This window comes from Choristoneura fumiferana, chromosome 14, assembly GCF_025370935.1.
Source record: "Choristoneura fumiferana chromosome 14, NRCan_CFum_1, whole genome shotgun sequence".
Lineage (NCBI taxonomy): Eukaryota > Metazoa > Arthropoda > Insecta > Lepidoptera > Tortricidae > Choristoneura > Choristoneura fumiferana.
This window is the reverse complement of record NC_133485.1, coordinates 8,394,489-8,411,873: the sequence shown is the minus strand read 5'-3', so window position 1 is coordinate 8,411,873 and position 17,385 is coordinate 8,394,489. Positions and strand designations below refer to the sequence as shown.

Below are 17,385 nucleotides of genomic sequence, written 5' to 3'. Positions count from 1 at the left end.
AAAACGCTACGGAAATTAGTTAGGTCATTTTATTATTCTCTAGTAAAGCTCTGAAATTAAAACAATCTTAGGCTTCTTACAACTCGAATTTAAAGATAAACTCTAAAAAACAAAACAAGACCATTCAAAATGGTGTTCAAAAGTCACATGCTTATAAGACGATTGCGCGTAGGTAAGACTAGATAGAAATACTGTGAGATCAAAAATTATTCTATTATCCTAAACCTTAGGTACTTGATTTACATTTAAAATAGCTAGCATTTAAATCTTAAAATAACTAAAGTTAAAAATACTGTTGAAAAATTTAATACCTACACGACAATATTTTGTAAGAATTCAAAATACTTTATTGCAATATTGAAGTAATTTTGCGATGGTCTTCAATAATAGCTACATACCTCGTACTGTATATACCTAATACCATACCGTTTGCACGAATCAGATCGTGTGATATAATCCTGAAGTTATCATATACCCCGGCTTCCCGATCATTTTTAACCCCCGACGCAAAAAGAGGGGTTTTATAAGTTTCACCGCTATGTGTGTTTGTGTGTCTGTGTGTGGCACCGTAGCTCTTAAACGGGTGAACCGATTTAAATGCGGTTTTTTACTGCCAATCATAACTGCCGAAATTTCTAATTCTTAGTCGACTCGAGAGCAAATAATCCGGTCGTTTAAACAATAAAAGAGGACCAACCTTGCAATGAGAGATAATAAACGTAACCTATACTCATCTGGACCTTTATTTTCCACTCTAAGGGGCTGTTTCACCATCCATTGATTAGTATTAACTGACGGTTAAATGTGATGCCGTCTCTATTTGTTTTGTTCGAACTGTCGAGAAACTGTCTCAAAAAGTGTCATAAAATCTCGTGTCCACAAGCCGTGTTGTCTAACGCTGTGACGTACACGTACGCGACCATCTATTTCTCCCATCGTCTCATACAGTGTGACAGAAAGGAGGGGGGGAAACGATTATGATTCCAAGTGTGTTAGGCAATAAGGTCTCAAGTCTTAACATAGGTATTTATTATTAGAGAATTACTATAGACTTAAAATTTAGCATGCAAGTAGGCAGTTAAAACTAATAGCTAAAAAATATTATCAGGTTTTCCCAAAATTCCCGTGGGATTAGGAATACATGGGAAGAGAGCTGGCTGAGCGGCTATACGCGCTCTTCCCAAGCCCTATCTCAAAAACAGATGAGTGTAGAAAAAAAGCTTCACGCAATATTTATGGATCATTTTATGCTTTAATTACAGTGCAGTAGTCTAGTACAGTCATCAGCAGAAGTAGATGAATACCGTAACTGCTCATTCACTTCTGCTGCTGACTGTACTATATAAGAATGTTATCAGAACCGTAGTAAGCGCGTTATTCACAAAAAAAAGATTTCTCGTAATTTTTAACCTTGAACCTTGAATATCCTAAGACGCAGACACGAGATTTTATGAGACTTTTAGAAACTATAAGGTTTATACGAGTTTCAGCTCTCATTCCAAAGTTATTTTCCTAATATACCTACTTATAAAAACTCGGAACATTCTGTTGTATTCTTCTCTCTGCTACTCTGTGCAATTGTGCATTTAATATGAAATATAGGGTGACTGACTAGTTTAAGTTCTGGTAGCATAACTACATAGTAAGCATTCACCAAAATAGATCTACCGCTACAGATCACCCAAATTACATTATATTATAATTGACGGACTGACGCAATCCATATCTTTCGTGTAGGATCTACTTTGATTCAGCCAATAACTTTCGACATTTACCTCCTGTTTCACCATCCATTGATTAAATTTATTTGGCGGATAAATGTGATGCCGTCTCTGTTTGTTTTGTTCGAATAGACGGAGACGGCATCACATTTTTAACCGTCAGTTAAAATTAATCAATGGGTGGTGAAACAACCCCTTACTGTCGACCTGGAGGTACATCAAGGATAAAAAAACAATGACTAGAAATATCATCGCAGTCCTAAAGAAGACTGTTGGAAACCAGCAATTTTTCCATGAGATAGAGGATCCTTTGGCAAAGACATTACCTACTCGCAAGTCAGAAAAAAAGTTTTACTTCTAGCGACGATCCTACGATTTTTTTGATACAATACTTGGCATTTACTCAAAGGTTCTTCAAGGGTAAAGAAGTTTAGGTCCAATCCTGTTACACCGCTCGACAGCGCCAGCGCCCATTTTGAGATCCAAGAACGCCCGAGCGTCGTTCGGCGCCGGCGCCTGCCGACCCGCAAACTGGATCTGTAGACATCAGAATCAGAACATGTAAAAACCTCGTCTGAATAAAAGTCACATTCAGTGCCATGGGCTTGAATGCATTGACTTTCATCATTGATGGTGATGATTAACCAATCAAACTAAAGCAAAAAGCAGCAGTACTTTCACAGTTGTGTTTCGGCGTGGAGAGTAAGACAGCCGGTGAAATTACTGGCACTTGAGGTATCCCATCTTAGGCCTCTAGGTTGGCAACGCATCTGCAATACCCCTGGTGTTGCAGATGTTTATGGGCGGTGGTGATCTCTTACCATCAGGAGACCCACTTGCTCGTTTTCCATCTATTCGAATAAAAAAAAAACTGATGAACTATTACATAGTTCTACATATAAATGCGTCAAGGGTTTATTGTGGTGTTTGTAACACCTAGGCGCCTGTCTGTGTGATATATACATATTTAGATTATTTGAGGTGGGCGGGTTTTTCATTATTTAAGTGTCGCACAGACGTAGCTGTAGTGCACGGTTTTAGCGGAGAAGAAGTATGTATAGTAGTGTACCTAGTTCATGATGATTTTAAATTTCACTAATGCTTTGAACTGAAAATTAATCAGATTTTCCAGAATAAGATAAAATAGATTTTTATTACAATTGTGTCTTGGGATTAATGGTTAGTGGTTATCAAAACCCTATTGGCCAAATATCAGGAAAAAATAATTTGAACAAAAACCCTCTTAACCTGTGCGAGCGGATGCAAATGCCTTTCAGGGAACTCCCTCTGATGCGCCAACACCCAATCGGCTGGCCACATCGTCCCATTTTTCGCAGCAAACGGCAACACCAGGACATACACGTTGTTGGTAGCGGAGTAGGCCACCCTATAGTAGTGGCCTTTGGTGGCTCGCTCCCACACGAAGCCTTCCGGGTCTGCGCCCCCGCGCGTCAGCCAGGGGACCCGGGATACGTCTGATGCGTGAATGCCAATTTCGACGTGCTCTGCCCAGGGGAGAATGTCGCCGCTGCAATGACAAGACAACTAATGTTGAATCCTGTTTTATATTGTTGTTAGCTAATCTATACCTATAAAATAGTACACATGACTGACATGCTCAGCCTAAAACCAAAAGTTTAATTTGAAATTTGATTGATGTAAAATTGCCATAATAGGAAACTACCACATTTTTATTCTTCGGAAGCCAAGTGGTAGTGTTAGCTATCAAATATAAGCCAGTCGTGGTATTGAATCCGGTTCGCACCTCTGAGTTTTCGAAAATTCAAAATTGAATTAATTTGAAATTTACCAGGATAACAGGATAAAAAATTTGAGGAAATTTGCACAAACCTGGGAAGCGATTCAAGGTTTGTGCGAAGTTTTTTTTCGCTCTAGGGCCCGCGAGAAACTATGGCCCACAGCCCTCTTTTCTCACAAGGGACATTATAATAATAAATACTATAAAGTTTGAATGAAGTTGATTGATGATGAAAAATATATTCAATAATAATTTCACACGTATTCTTGGATAATTAAGTCGAAGCTGGGTTAGAACGACAGTATGTTACCGCACGACAGCGCCAAGTAAAGCAGTGGTCTCGAGCCAACAACGCGCGCCGGCGGCGACGAGGGCGCGCAGCACGTGGGCGGCGCCGCGCCGCATGTTCCGCCGGCAGCACGGCGGCGTGTTGCGCCCCGACAATATGTACGACGGGGTCCCTTGCACCGATGGGAAGCAGCGCTGGAAAGTGTTTGGCTCAACTTCATAAATAAATCATGAGATAATTGACACCAATTGACCTACCTCCAGACTAAGCAAGCTCTTAAAACTAATCATCATATTATTTGCCCTATAGTCAGTTTGTCAACAGTTGATAAAAAAAATTGAAGAATGTCTGGATACAGATATCACAAAGATGTCACTGATGACAGCATAGCAATATTGTAAGTTGAAAATATAGATAGATATGTATCAAAAATATTTAACAATAACACTAAAGTAATTGCTATATCTTACTTGTGTTTCCCTTTTGCATCCATACCACTGAACTCTCCCGTCTTCTCTGATCATAGCTTTGACGCCCAGCATCTTGTACAGGGCAACTCTGGAGTCCCTCTGATGGCGTGTTGACTTTTGTTTTGCTGAGGGACTCTTTAACACACCACGCCCTGCCCCTAGCTTTCCTTCCAAAATTTGCACCTAAAATTTATGTCATAGATGTTTCAATTGACGACTGAAGAGAATAACAAAACTTAAACTAGGCTACACCACTTTTAAAAAAAATATTATTTACTGGGGTCAACCTAATTCTATTAGAAAGTCATGAAGGTAATTTGGCTTTTGCTGCCTTTGAATTTAAAAAATAACTGTCATAATAAAATACCTTCAACTCGTGTGCAGCAGTTTGTAAATAAAGTGATTCAGGGAAAGGTAAAGCAAATGGCTGAGGGAATGTGTGCAGTAATGATGTCTTCATCAACAGTGCATGTTGCCCATGCACAGCATCACATATCTTCCCTGAAGCATCTTTAGCATATTGTAGAGTCCAGTCAGCATAGTTCCATTTAATATGTTGACAAGTGAGATGCGTGTTCCCCACCGCTATGGCGACAGCTGGAGCCAACGGCGCTGTCGCCACGGTCACTGCTTGCTGGAGGACTCGCCGCGACACTCGAGTGGAGTCAGGCACGAATAGCACATAATCTGTCAAAATATGGGTCAAAGGGTCCAATTCCTTAGGCGACGCATTCAGCCTCAACTCCAACGATATCACCCTCACGTTCCGGAGAGTCTCATTGCTGGCAGAGAAAGGGAATGGTGGATACGGCGCGTTTTCACACACCACCACCACCGGCACGTTAGGGAAGGCTGACACGAACGACTGTACGCTATCCGCGACATCGTTATCAAAGTCCTCAAACTGCCGGAAAACTACTGTAAGCAATTTAGATATGTGCCGAGTAGTGCGTGGATGTAATGGACTCGGAGCGATAGTCACAGGAGCAATAGGATACAATTTAAATTGCGGACACAAATAAACAAATACTGATGTGACCACGATAATGGTTATCAATAAAAGACGACAGCGCTGAACGCGTAAGAGCATTATTCTCATTCATAAATTTAATCATTTCATTCTCTATATTTGCAAGATATTATTTTGTGATTACTTTGGAATTATATTTCCACACCACTTCCACCACCTCTCCTCGTTCCTATTCCATAAAAAGTACTCTGTGTTCCATAATTTCCATTCCTTCCTGTCATGTTCCTGTCAATCCATTGTCAAATGTCAAAATGGCAGTCAGAAAGAGAGGTATTTTTAGTTTTATATTGGATGGACAAGAATATCATTCCCATTCAAACACAAATTCAATAAAGCGCGGCTTACACCATGTTGAATTGAATTTATACACCCTCGTGCAGTTATTTATTTACTTATTGAATATTATTATAACATTTAAAACATAAACAATTATTTAAGCTTTGATTTAACACTCTCACAGTGTCATCTTTTCAGAATAGATCATCGCCATTCATCACCTTATGATCTTTCGTTTACTTTGTCTGTGAATCATCTGTCACGTCATTATCTGTCAAAATTTCGAGTCATGGTATTGGTATTAGAAATTTAGGATACGTCGTCGCATGTTTACCGTTCGTTCAGACTTCAGACTATTACAGTTGTAATTATGGGAGACAATCAAGAATTGGAAGTTTTAGAGCCTTCTCTACGAAACGTTATCGAGCAAAAGTCTCTGCGATGGATATTTGTCGGCGGGAAAGGTGGTGTTGGCAAGACTACATGCAGGTAAAAAATATTTAGATAAACCTTATAATTACTTGTGCAGTTCGAGCCTGAAGGTAATCTAACAAATCATTTAATGATTTCAGCTGTAGCCTTGCTATTCAACTCTCGAAAGTTCGCGAATCAGTGCTTATTATTTCTACAGACCCAGCACATAACATTTCGGATGCATTCGACCAGAAATTCTCTAAGGTATCTGTATATTTCAAGATGACAATAATATCTTTAAAAGCGTTCTGTATGTTAATTTGTGTTTTTAATTATTTATTAGGTGCCAACAAAAGTCAAAGGTTTTGAAAACCTTTTTGCTATGGAGATTGATCCGAATGTCGGGTTGAACGAACTGCCTGAAGAATACTTCGAGGGTGAAACTGAGGCCATGCGGCTGGGCAAGGGCGTCATGCAGGAAATTGTGGGAGCCTTCCCTGGCATTGATGAGGCTATGAGCTATGCTGAGGTATATTTAAAGAAGTAACCATAAATTCTTTTTAGAATCCAATTGAACTTAATTTTTATGGCATTCTTTAAAAATAAACTGAAACGAATATTTTCATTTACTTAGGTACAGTTAGCCAATTGATTCTTAGGCCACTATAGACCTTTTATCATAGTAAATAAAGCAATGCGTCAGCTAAAGTGTCAGACCTCATAACTCCATCAGATAAAAATTTACAGGACTAAAAAACTTTATAGGAAGGTTTTTTTGGTTTTATTATTAATGCAATTATTACAATTATTAGGAATAATATTTGGAAAAAATAATATATAAAAAGTCATGGAAGTTGTATAAATGTGGAGTTTCAAGATTTGCTTGAAAAGAGTAATGAGGTTTGACACTTGACAACATGCTTATTGAATAATGTCACAATGACATGGTTTTGTGGTACAATAGAAATCAAATTAGTTTCACGAACTAACCCTACCAGTCAATTGACAGCACAGTGCCGTACTTTGTTTTTTTTTTTATCTCAATGCATATCATTTGTAGCTCTCAACCTTGACGCTGGCAAAATTATCCCATTGGACAGAAGCCATTTATTAAAAAAAAAAAAATTGGTTGACTGCACCTAGTGAAACAGTACAAAAAGACAGTTATTAAGACCATCTAAGATACTAAACTAGTCCATCATCCTTAAAGGTTACTGTAAGTCTTACCTTATCTGGTTTGCAGGTCATGAAACTTGTGAAAGGCATGAATTTTAGTGCAGTTGTGTTTGACACTGCACCAACAGGACACACCCTGCGTTTGCTGTCCTTCCCTCAAGTTGTTGAGAAGGGGCTTGGCAAGTTGATGCGGTTGAAATCAAAGGTTTGTTCAATTGCTTACAGTCATTGTGCACTATTTAATATGACTGTACACTTATCCACTATTGGAATGGCTTATATGTATTACAATACAGTAGTGTTTACATATTGGACATTACAAGTTAAAAAAATTCATTACTTGGCACATGTCCTGCAATAGACAGAGCCATATTAAAAAAACTGAACTTGAATTATTAATTTTTATTACAGGTGGCCCCTTTCATCAATCAAGTGGCAACACTGTTTGGGTTAGCGGAGTTCAACTCTGATATGTTCAGCAACAAAATGGATGAGATGCTCTCTGTGATCAGACAAGTGAATGCTCAGTTCAAAGATCCCAATCAGACTACATTTGTCTGCGTTTGTATAGCTGAGTTTCTCTCTCTTTACGAGACAGAACGACTGGTCCAAGAGCTGACCCGTTGTGGCATTGACACACACAACATCATAGTCAATCAACTGTTGATGCATACATCAGCACCGTGTGAATTGTGTGCCGCTCGGCATAAGGTACAAGAGAAATATTTGGAGCAAATTGCAGACCTATATGAAGATTTCCATGTCACAAAACTGCCTTTACTAGACAAAGAGGTCCGTGGAGCCGAGGCTGTCAACTCCTTCTCTCAACACCTTATTGATCCTTATGTAGTCCAGCCATCTACTTCCGCGTGAAAATAAGTTAGTCACTCCAATATCATAACTAAATTACGTTCCAACAAAACAGATTAGTGGTCTCTAATTTTTCTTTTTGATTTAACTTGTGTTATCAAAAATATTAAAATAATATATATCAACATACATATTCAATCATTTTGTGTCAAGAAAGGGTGCTGGAAATTAGAATGGGGGCTGTTAGTGAATGCGATTTCCTTTTCTTCACTATATATAACCTTTTCACCTCCACAAAACAAATGAAGTGACGTGCTCTGTACGCCACAGAAAAACCAGCGACAAATCAACTTGATTTTTAGTTCCATTGCAGAAGGATCAATTTCGAGTTGGATGTTGGTAATGTATAGTTCACGATTAGATGACTGAGGTGGCAAAGAGGTTAAAAGTATTAAGATGAATAAATGAATTTGCTATGTCATTTAGATAGAACTATTGTCTATTATCTATCACAGAATGATTATGTGTATCTATAAATACTATAATTAGTCATTTCTAGTTTTTCAAATCCTAAGTAATAAATGTAAATACATATTTTTGTTGTTTAATTAAACAAAACTCCCAATACTTTGTAATAACTCATTTATTTCAAAGTCATAAAAAAACATAATACTTTTTAAAATTTCATTGGTAAATAAAGCACACAAATCAAGACACTACATTGGCTTCCTCATAATATGGTATAAACAATAATTGAACAATATTGCTAAATAATGTAAGGCTTGATGACTAGCTAACAATGACGAGATGATGTTTACAAGTCATTGATTTCAAATACCTACTTTGCTATTTGGTAAAATTGTACGATTTATTTATACTTTCTACAAAAAGACGTTCTTCGAAACCAATTAAAACCGCAACAACTTTATGTTAAGAAAAAAACTACAATATTATTTTCTCTAATGGTTGGTTTGTACCATACCATGTCTTTGTACCAATCATAAAAAAATAATGTGGTCGAATTCGACAGAACAAGACGACAATAACAGTAACTAAACAGGGTGTAAATTTGATAATGAGCGGCCAGGCTTAATACCTTAGTCAAATATAACCTACTCTGGAATTCAAATGTCTGTAAGTCATATGTATATTAATAGGTACATAGATAACAATGTTTTATGACAGGTTGCTAGAAAAAATATTATTATGGTTTAATTCTTATAATGCCTCTGCCCACTTTTGCTAGTCTCTTTTCCACCTTGTAATTCTCAGTTTTAATGTAAATCTAGGTTAGACTTGAAAGTCACCAATGGTCATTGCTTATCTTTACCAGGCATCCGCGATTTGATATAATAGAATAGCACAGAATTTGTTCAGCAAATAATGTTTACTAGTTAGTCTCACTAATTAAATTATAATACCATTAACTGTACAATAAGAGTATTTAAGTAACAACAATTTATAAACCCGATTCCACGTCAATATTCATTAATAAAGTTATGTACAAACTTATCTACAATCGCTACATTACTTTATTATTATTTAAAAGGAAAATCCAAAATTTTCGCTACATTAATAACATTTCAAATTTCAATGAACAGGCTCTACGGCAGTGTCAGTTAATTATCGTCTTAATTTACATAGGAATAACGTTTATAAATGTACACTTTTACTCAAATAAAATGCCTCCTCTGGCAATAAATACAACCATTAAGCGCAAGGTATATCTACTCATAATTTATAAAAAATTACAGACCTAGGGCGATTAAATAATAAATGTCTTACAGCGCAACGCGCAGGTATTTGTGACATTGATTGCAGTCAATAAATTTGCGATTTAAGACATTCTTTACTACCGCTATTGAAATGATTGCAATTTAACGTCTTTTCCTGGCCCGAGTGAGATTATCTGACAGACGTTAAATGCGACAGCCTGGTATGACGAAAAATATTGACTTTGTACTCGCACACATTCTCATTCACAATGTAAAATCTTAATCAATAGGTATTCCCAGGTGAAGCAACAGCAATTAGAGTCCAAACAAAAATCATAGTAATATAGTGATCAGTAACAACCCCGCCACTTAGTCGGACCGAATTACCAATGCTCTTAGGTCTGATGGGCTATTTCCACTTGTCTACACCCAAACGTCAAGTGTGGACTAGTGGACAATTTCACATCAGGTTGTTTGTAAATGGTGTGGACAAGTGGGAATAAACCGTTTTGGTACTTCCGTCATAAGTTAAATGACTACATGAAAAGCCAGAGCTAGGCCTAAATACTCGTAGTCGGACGATGGTTTCACTGGCATTCTGATAACTACTATTTTATCATGACCCGTTTCAAAAAGGTCACACTAAAAACGGTAGGCGTTAGAAGTCCAATGGGATACATCCAAGTTGAGATGCCTTCTTTTAGGTTTTTGTTACGATTATATACGCTGCGGTACAGTCAAGGTCATAAATACATATATATATATATATATACGTTGCCAAAAACGTCAACAATATACACCTTTATGCCACTAAGCATAAGATTTGACGCTATGGTTGTAGTATAGATATTTATGCCTTTGACTGTACAGTACTTTTTTTTAAATTACCTACAATAAAACAGCCAGGCAGTGGAACGGGCTCTGCACTATAATTTAACCCAACACCAAACCTGTCAGATTCACGACTTTGTGACAACAGTACGTGAGATGTCAGTGCCTAGTGCTTGTGTCAGCTGTTCCTCTGAGACGCGGGGAGGTGCCAGGCGGCGAGGGAGGCTCCGATGAGGGTCCCCAGCAAGGCCGCGCCGCAAGCCGCGCTCTCGAACAGCAGCTTGGGCGTGAACACTCCCCAGATCATTAGGTGACGGCAGTGGATGGTGGCGGAGAGAGCGCAGGCGAACGACTGCAGCATAATGTTTATATCAGCAAATTGAAGTGTAAGTTTCCCTACGATCGCAAAACAAATTCTTCATTTGTTAGGAAAATCCCAGAATTTACCTAATATAACACAGCAACTAATCCTACTAATATAACACAGCATTTATAGCGAAAGTTTGTGAGTAGGTACGCTTGTTAATCCTTCAAGGTAAAACAGCTGCATGAATTTTGATGAAATTTAGTATATAGCTAGAGAGAGATCTACTTTTTGTCCCGACTTCACAGATGATCTCAACCGCTAGGATCAGAGATACGAAATTTAGCACGGGTGTGTTATATGCAAACGTTCGTAAAATCCAAGCTGTCAAGTAGCCCGCATTGTCCCTTGATATTTATTCATTTACTAGCCGTTGCCCGCGACTCCGTCCGCATAGTATTTGTTTATCGCTATCACGGGAGAACTATGCAATTTTCCGGGATTAAAACTATCCTATCCCGGGGACTCAAACTATTTGTATACCGAATTTCATCCAAATCAGTTCAGCGGTTTAGAAGTGATTGAGTAAGAAACATCCAAACATCTTCACAAACTTTCATATTTATAATATTAGTAGGATTTATTTTAAAACTAGAGTTTACCCGCGGCTTCGCACGCGTAAACTATTCGATCTGGTAGTTACAATTGGAATTCCGGGATTTTACAAATTTCCCCTGGGAAATCCTAAAATTTATATCGTGATCTTCATCATCCCAGCCTATATACGTCCCACTGCTGGGCACAGGCCTCCTCTCAGAACAAGAGGGCTTGGGCCATAGTTCCCACGCGGGCCCAGTGTGGATTGGGAACTTCACACACACCATTGAATTGCTTCGCAGATTTGTGCAGGTTTCCTCACGATGTTTTCCTTCACCGCAAAGCTCGTGGTAAATTTCAAATGTAATTCCGCACATGAATTTCGAAAAACTCAGAGGTGCGAGCCGGGGTTTGAACCCACGACCCTCTGCTTGAGAGGCGATAGGTCAAACCACTAGGCCATCCCGTGATCTTCATTGAGGTTGTTTTATGAACAACTGTACAAAATTTCATGACTCTAAGCCCAACGGTTGTTATTTCGAGATTTTAAAGAAAGAAAGAATGAAAGGTTTATTTTGGCTCCAAAAGTACCACCTAAAACTAAGACCAGAAGTAGCACTAAAACTATGTTACTTGGTGACACGGCAGGATACCAAAAAGGAAAAAAAGAAAAAGAAGGAAGAAAAGATTTTATCCCTATCCTGTGGAAATATCGGGATAAAAGTAGCCAATGTGTTATTCCAGACGTCCGGCTATCTGGGTGAAGACCAAAAAGTTGCACACTACATTTGTATGGATAATTTTCGTGTCACAATGGAAAAAGTTAACGGAAATTAGAGCTACTTGCTAACAAGGCTTTAACGGTGTGCAACTTTTTGGTCTACACCCATCTACATACCAAATTTCATCCAAATGCGTCCAGCCGTTTTAGCGTGAAGAAGTAACATAACAAACATACACGCGCACCAACTTTCGCATTTATAATATAAGGTAGGAAGTAGGATTTGTAGAAGTTACCCTGATGGCGAAGCAGAGCGCAAACTTGAGGCAAAGCGAGAACACGGCGGCCAGCTGCGAGCGCGCGCTCGCCGCCGCGCCGCGTCCCCACAGCGCCAGCAGCGGCGCCGCCGCGCCGAACAGCAGCGGCATGCCTGCGACCAAGTGTTACCAACCTCGACAATGAGCTACGACACTATGGGTACGTTCCACTAATCGTCCGCCACGCCCACGACCGCAACCGGTGAAATGAGGGCTATCGCGTATGAATTCGCCGCTAGAGGCGCTAGTGTAGCGAGTGGTCTCCGAAATGTCAAATGTCACTGTTTTTGAGTGAGCTACGCGGGTTTATTTATAATTAAAATAATTTTGTGAATATTTTGTTTGCGGAAACCTTTGTCCTCCTTTTTTTCGAACAAAACGGGACTTCGCAACACATGCTCGATATTTTTATGGCACGGTTTTAAGGTATTAAATATCATTTAAATTTAAATTTTGTTTTCACGCCCGTAATAACAAACTAACCACTATATTTCAGGCAGGACCTTTGTCTACAGTGGCGCCAACTGGTGAGCGCGATAACGGTAGCCCTCATTGCCGTTCTACTAACGTTAACAGGCCGCAGGCGATGTAGGCGAATGTTATAAGTGGAACGCACATCTTGAGCGCTGGATGGTATCGGTGGATGAAAGTGGAGAGTTATCGTTCATTGTGTCGTTCGAAGGGGCATCCTTCGTTCAGCAATGGACGGACGTCTTCTGGCTTATGATGATGAAATTTAGAAAAAAACTCAGCCCCCAATCCAGGCGCAAGCCCGAACCCATGACCCTCTGCTTGAGAGGCCATAGGTCAATCCATTAAGCTAGGACGTCTCAACAGCAACAGCTAGTACAGATGTAAAAAGTTGAATCCTCACCGAAGCACTCGAGCAGCACGAACGTAGCCATGATTTGGTGCCCGGCGACTGTGTAGTTGGGGTCCCCGGCGTGGAAGGCTGGCGCCCACCGCACGTGGCCCACCGTCGCGTGGTGCCCCGTGCCGTAGAAGTGGTACGACGCCAACAGCGCCCAAGCGCACGCCACGCTCGAGTTGCAACGGGTCGTCAGAGCTGCAACCAGGGTTGGAAATTATAAGGTCTATAACTACCGTGGGACTCACTCATAATGAAATAAACACGGATAATTCGCGTTTTAGTTTAGCTGGACATGTTTCGGGCTAATCCGTAGCCGTTCCTCCCGGAGCACACGCCACGGCGGCATGCATAACGTTATTTTGCGTAATTATTAATTCGCATAACTAAATAAAATACCCATTATGTTAATGCGCATTATGTAAATTGTCATACATAACTATAAGCATAAAGTTACTCTGCAGTTAAAAAATATAAATATAAAATTTACTCAAATTGATCTGAAAAGTCAACTATGCGAAAATAAATCGAATGTCGTTCAGTTACAAAAAAAACCTTACAAACTAACCCAATCGGTTTTGCCCTAACCTATCTAATTATGCCAATCATTTTATCTAAATTAAAGTGATAATTAGTAATGTTTTTATTATACGAATTTATTATTATGCCAGTTCAGTGTTATGCCATTATTATTAACGTCCCTCACTTGCTCTTTTGCCACCCTATTCGCACCGTTGATAATCATCATGGCAGCCAAAAGACGTCCACTGCGGACATAGGCCTCCTCCAAGGCTCTCCACTCAGACCGATTGTGCTTTCCGCATCCACCGCAATCCCGCGATCTTAACCAGGTCGTCGCTCCATCTTGTTGGAGGCCTACCGACAGCTCGTCTCCCGGTCCGCGGACGCCATTCGAGAACCTTCTGACCCTGTCTGTCTCAGATCCGTATGTCATGATTGCCATTGATAATGAAATTAATGAATCTACCTACAGATACGCCTAATATATTGCATACCTTTAAATATGTTATACATTTACCGATGTATCTTTTTCGCAACAAAATTTCCACTTACAAGATTTCGAAGTCCCATCAGTCTTCAACAAGGACACGATGTTCAGAGCCAGGAACCCAGACACCAGCGCCAGCGCGGCGGCAGGCGCGTACGCCGCCCCGAGCACCAAAGTATTCGCGATGTAGATTAACAAACTGCACACGAGAAGGACGACCGTGGAGTCACGTTCTCGACGCCAGAGGAGAGCGAACATGCCGATTAAAACCACCCACGAACAGCGAGCGAGGAGGCGAGACCTACTGGGAGAGCCGAGGGAACCCCAACCGACAGCCCAGTGCCCGCAGGCGAGTAAACCAGCAACGACCACCCCGTGCCCGCGCCAGCCAACGTACCGGCGCGCCACGGCCACTACCGCTGCAGTCGCACCCAAAGCGAGAACCAAAGCTGCCCGCGACGCCTGCCCAGTCACAACCCCTCCCCCCGCCGTCCAACAATCACCCTGCTCCTCCCTGCACCCCCGATAGTTCCTCGTAGCAGCCAGCACACCTCCAAAAGCCAGCCACAAACCCAAAGCTTTCAACGTGCCCACGTTCCACGCCATCAAACCTAACACGCTCAACGCCAAAAAGGACAGACCCGCGCCCTCTTCGATGATATAACTATTCGATACTAATACGGCCGCGGAAGCCACTAGAGCGCCTCTAGCGAATCGCTCATAAAACAAAGAACGACCTTCGTACCACCTTTGGGTTATACCGTCCCAATGCATTATAACTAACGCGCTAGTAATTGCACCTGAAGCTAAACCAGTGCTCAAGATTATCGCATGCACGACGTCTTCGATAAGTTTAAAGGAATACGCGGTATAGCATAGAGATATGCACACGGCCATGGCAGCATACCCGGTTGGGACGAAAGAACTAGCGAAGACTAAAGGGACGCGCTCTATGGGAAGACCCTCGGTTATGAGCCAGTTGAAAAATATGGCGAGAAGAAGTAGAAGAAGAGCTCTCAACATTGACAAGGAGTCAAACTCCACCCAGACTTCTCGGAAAACGTTACGCGTGTTTTCACTCAGTGCCCTGAAACAAATAAAGCTCTTTAATAAATAAAGTACTTTTCTAACTAAATAAAAATAATTTTTTGAAAGTTTAAACCATTTATTAAACCTACTTAACATCAGCCAAATAAACATCGAGTTCTTCTTCAGTTTCGACCGCAACAGCTTTGCTCATTTGTTCTCTCGTTGAATTAATTAGAAGTGCTAATCTATCAAGAGGCACTTGCTGAGATTCTTCCCCATATCTAATTAAATATTGTGTTATCTGAAAAAAACATTATAATTTCATTTCATTTGTATATTTATTTAAACAGGACTTCTTTTCAATAGCCATCGACTTTCTTATCAGTCGTCCTTTAGCAAAAAATTACAAGTAAGTAAACTTAACAAATCGCATGTCAATGTCCTAAGTATACCTGTTTAAGCGTATTGGTCATCTGCAACAATGACACAGGCACTGATGTCTTCGGTAGCACTGGCAACAGTAGGTTTCCCAACGACGGCGCGGGCGGTGGCAATCCAAGAGCCGCGCTTAGAGTTGGTGCGAAATCAGTCTGTTGCACCTCAATCCCAATCGTAGAATCGCCCACACCAGAGAATCCTGCGCCACGGTATGCGAAGAAAGCTGCCGTACGCTCCGCTTTACTTTCGCCGCCATGGTCGCCTATTGTAACCATGAACTATGAGAGTATTGTCAGGTCCAGGATGGATGTATAAGGATAAGGAGGTAAATATCAAGTTTCACTTACACATGACTGAAACTATAAGTGAAGACATGCATATTGATTCTTATTCAAGTTGTACTGACAAAAATTTTAATATTTCACAGACAAACTATCGGGATAAACTGAGATGAGATTGAAACTGAGCAACAACAGAGGCATGAGAAACAAAATAGTGCAATATGAAAATGTGTTGCATCAACTTTTCGCCACATAAATTACGTTTGTCGCTTGAATTTTCTATGTCGAGAATATGACTGTGAAATATTGACTTTAACAAAGCGTTTTGTAGTGCTATTAAGGTTAAAAAGGGTTTTTAAGTATAATTGGGATATCATCAACCTCACAAAAATGTGTTTTAGAATCACACATAAAGTAGAAAAGTTAGCTCTATGCAACAAAACTGTTATCAAATACCAATAGCATGACCAAAACAATCAGACTATGTGCAAGCCTAATGCTGAATACCAACCATCTTTCCATTCATGTGAGTCTAAAACAATGTGAAATTGATTTATTTATTCAATTGGAAATATCTTTCATTTAAAATTACATACGAAAATAAATGGCAGGCATTTTAAAGTATGTTTATGGTAAGGATAAAGGCAACATTATTTTTTATAAAACATGAACTGATTCTTCTTTTATGTGAAACTAATATGTATTTTATATCACCTTACTTCATACACAAGGTATCATTGAGACACTCATTGAGATAATGCTATACTAATTAAAAAAGTACTTTCTAAATTACCCATTTATATTTAACTAGCTATTATCCGCCACTTTGCGTAGGAAGGATTCTTTTCTTGCGCGCCCTTGGGAACAACTAATTTTTCAAGATGAAAGTTATGCTATTATTTTTCTGGTCTGTACCTAAGTTAAATTTCATGGTAATTGGTTCAGTAGTTAAGACGTGATAGCAAAAGAAACAAACAACGCACTGGCATCGCGTAAAGCGCTGCGGGTGTCTATGGACAGTGGTGATCACTTAACATCAGGTGACCACTAGTTTGTTTGTCTGGCCTCTCTAACATAAAAAAATAACAATCACACTTTACATTTATAATATTACTAATATTAGTAAGAATATGACACAGAAACAGAAACTAAAATATAATGAATTAACTCTATCAGATAAAAAATAGTATCTTATCTGATCAAATGAGTGAAGTAAATAATCTAATACCGTGTCAGTCATGCCATGGTCACCACAACGAAAAGCAGCACGTCGGGTGGCAGCATTTCTATCAACTTTTGCAATCTTGCATTTGTTTCTTCAAGTTTTAGT

At 39.7% G+C, this 17,385-nt stretch overlaps 4 protein-coding genes across 4 annotated transcripts in view; 1 reads left to right on the top strand and 3 right to left on the bottom strand.

The window, feature by feature from the left end:
• Nucleotides 1-13: 13 nt before the first annotated feature.
• LOC141435020 (ribitol 5-phosphate transferase FKRP-like) overlaps nucleotides 14-17,385 on the bottom strand; it is a 48,643-nt gene continuing 31,271 nt past the window's right edge. The window contains exon 6 of the transcript XR_012452106.1: nucleotides 14-414. The gene's annotated coding sequence lies outside the window, so the exon portion shown is untranslated. The remainder of the gene's footprint in view (nucleotides 415-17,385) is intronic.
• On the bottom strand, nucleotides 429-5,493 carry LOC141435021 (ribitol 5-phosphate transferase FKRP-like). Its single transcript, XM_074097539.1, has 5 exons — nucleotides 4,607-5,493; nucleotides 4,240-4,422; nucleotides 3,791-3,963; nucleotides 2,970-3,249; nucleotides 429-2,258 (listed from the first exon to the last, which is right to left on the bottom strand). The coding sequence occupies exons 1-5, from the start codon at nucleotides 5,336-5,338 to the stop codon at nucleotides 2,136-2,138; spliced, it is 1,491 nt and encodes a 496-aa protein (XP_073953640.1). The 5' UTR covers nucleotides 5,339-5,493; the 3' UTR covers nucleotides 429-2,135.
• On the top strand, nucleotides 5,810-8,539 carry LOC141435024 (ATPase ASNA1 homolog). Its single transcript, XM_074097541.1, has 5 exons — nucleotides 5,810-6,034; nucleotides 6,118-6,223; nucleotides 6,303-6,488; nucleotides 7,203-7,340; nucleotides 7,547-8,539. The coding sequence occupies exons 1-5, from the start codon at nucleotides 5,916-5,918 to the stop codon at nucleotides 8,006-8,008; spliced, it is 1,011 nt and encodes a 336-aa protein (XP_073953642.1). The 5' UTR covers nucleotides 5,810-5,915; the 3' UTR covers nucleotides 8,009-8,539.
• The window catches only part of LOC141434979 (uncharacterized), a 9,517-nt gene continuing 702 nt past the window's right edge, over nucleotides 8,571-17,385 (bottom strand). The window contains exons 2-8 of the mRNA XM_074097474.1: nucleotides 16,567-16,587; nucleotides 15,789-16,036; nucleotides 15,486-15,637; nucleotides 14,373-15,394; nucleotides 13,305-13,496; nucleotides 12,410-12,543; nucleotides 8,571-10,843 (exon numbers count right to left, since the gene is read on the bottom strand). Coding sequence (XP_073953575.1) covers nucleotides 10,670-10,843; nucleotides 12,410-12,543; nucleotides 13,305-13,496; nucleotides 14,373-15,394; nucleotides 15,486-15,637; nucleotides 15,789-16,036; nucleotides 16,567-16,587 — 1,943 coding nt within the window. The 3' untranslated portion in view covers nucleotides 8,571-10,669. The remainder of the gene's footprint in view (nucleotides 10,844-12,409; nucleotides 12,544-13,304; nucleotides 13,497-14,372; nucleotides 15,395-15,485; nucleotides 15,638-15,788; nucleotides 16,037-16,566; nucleotides 16,588-17,385) is intronic.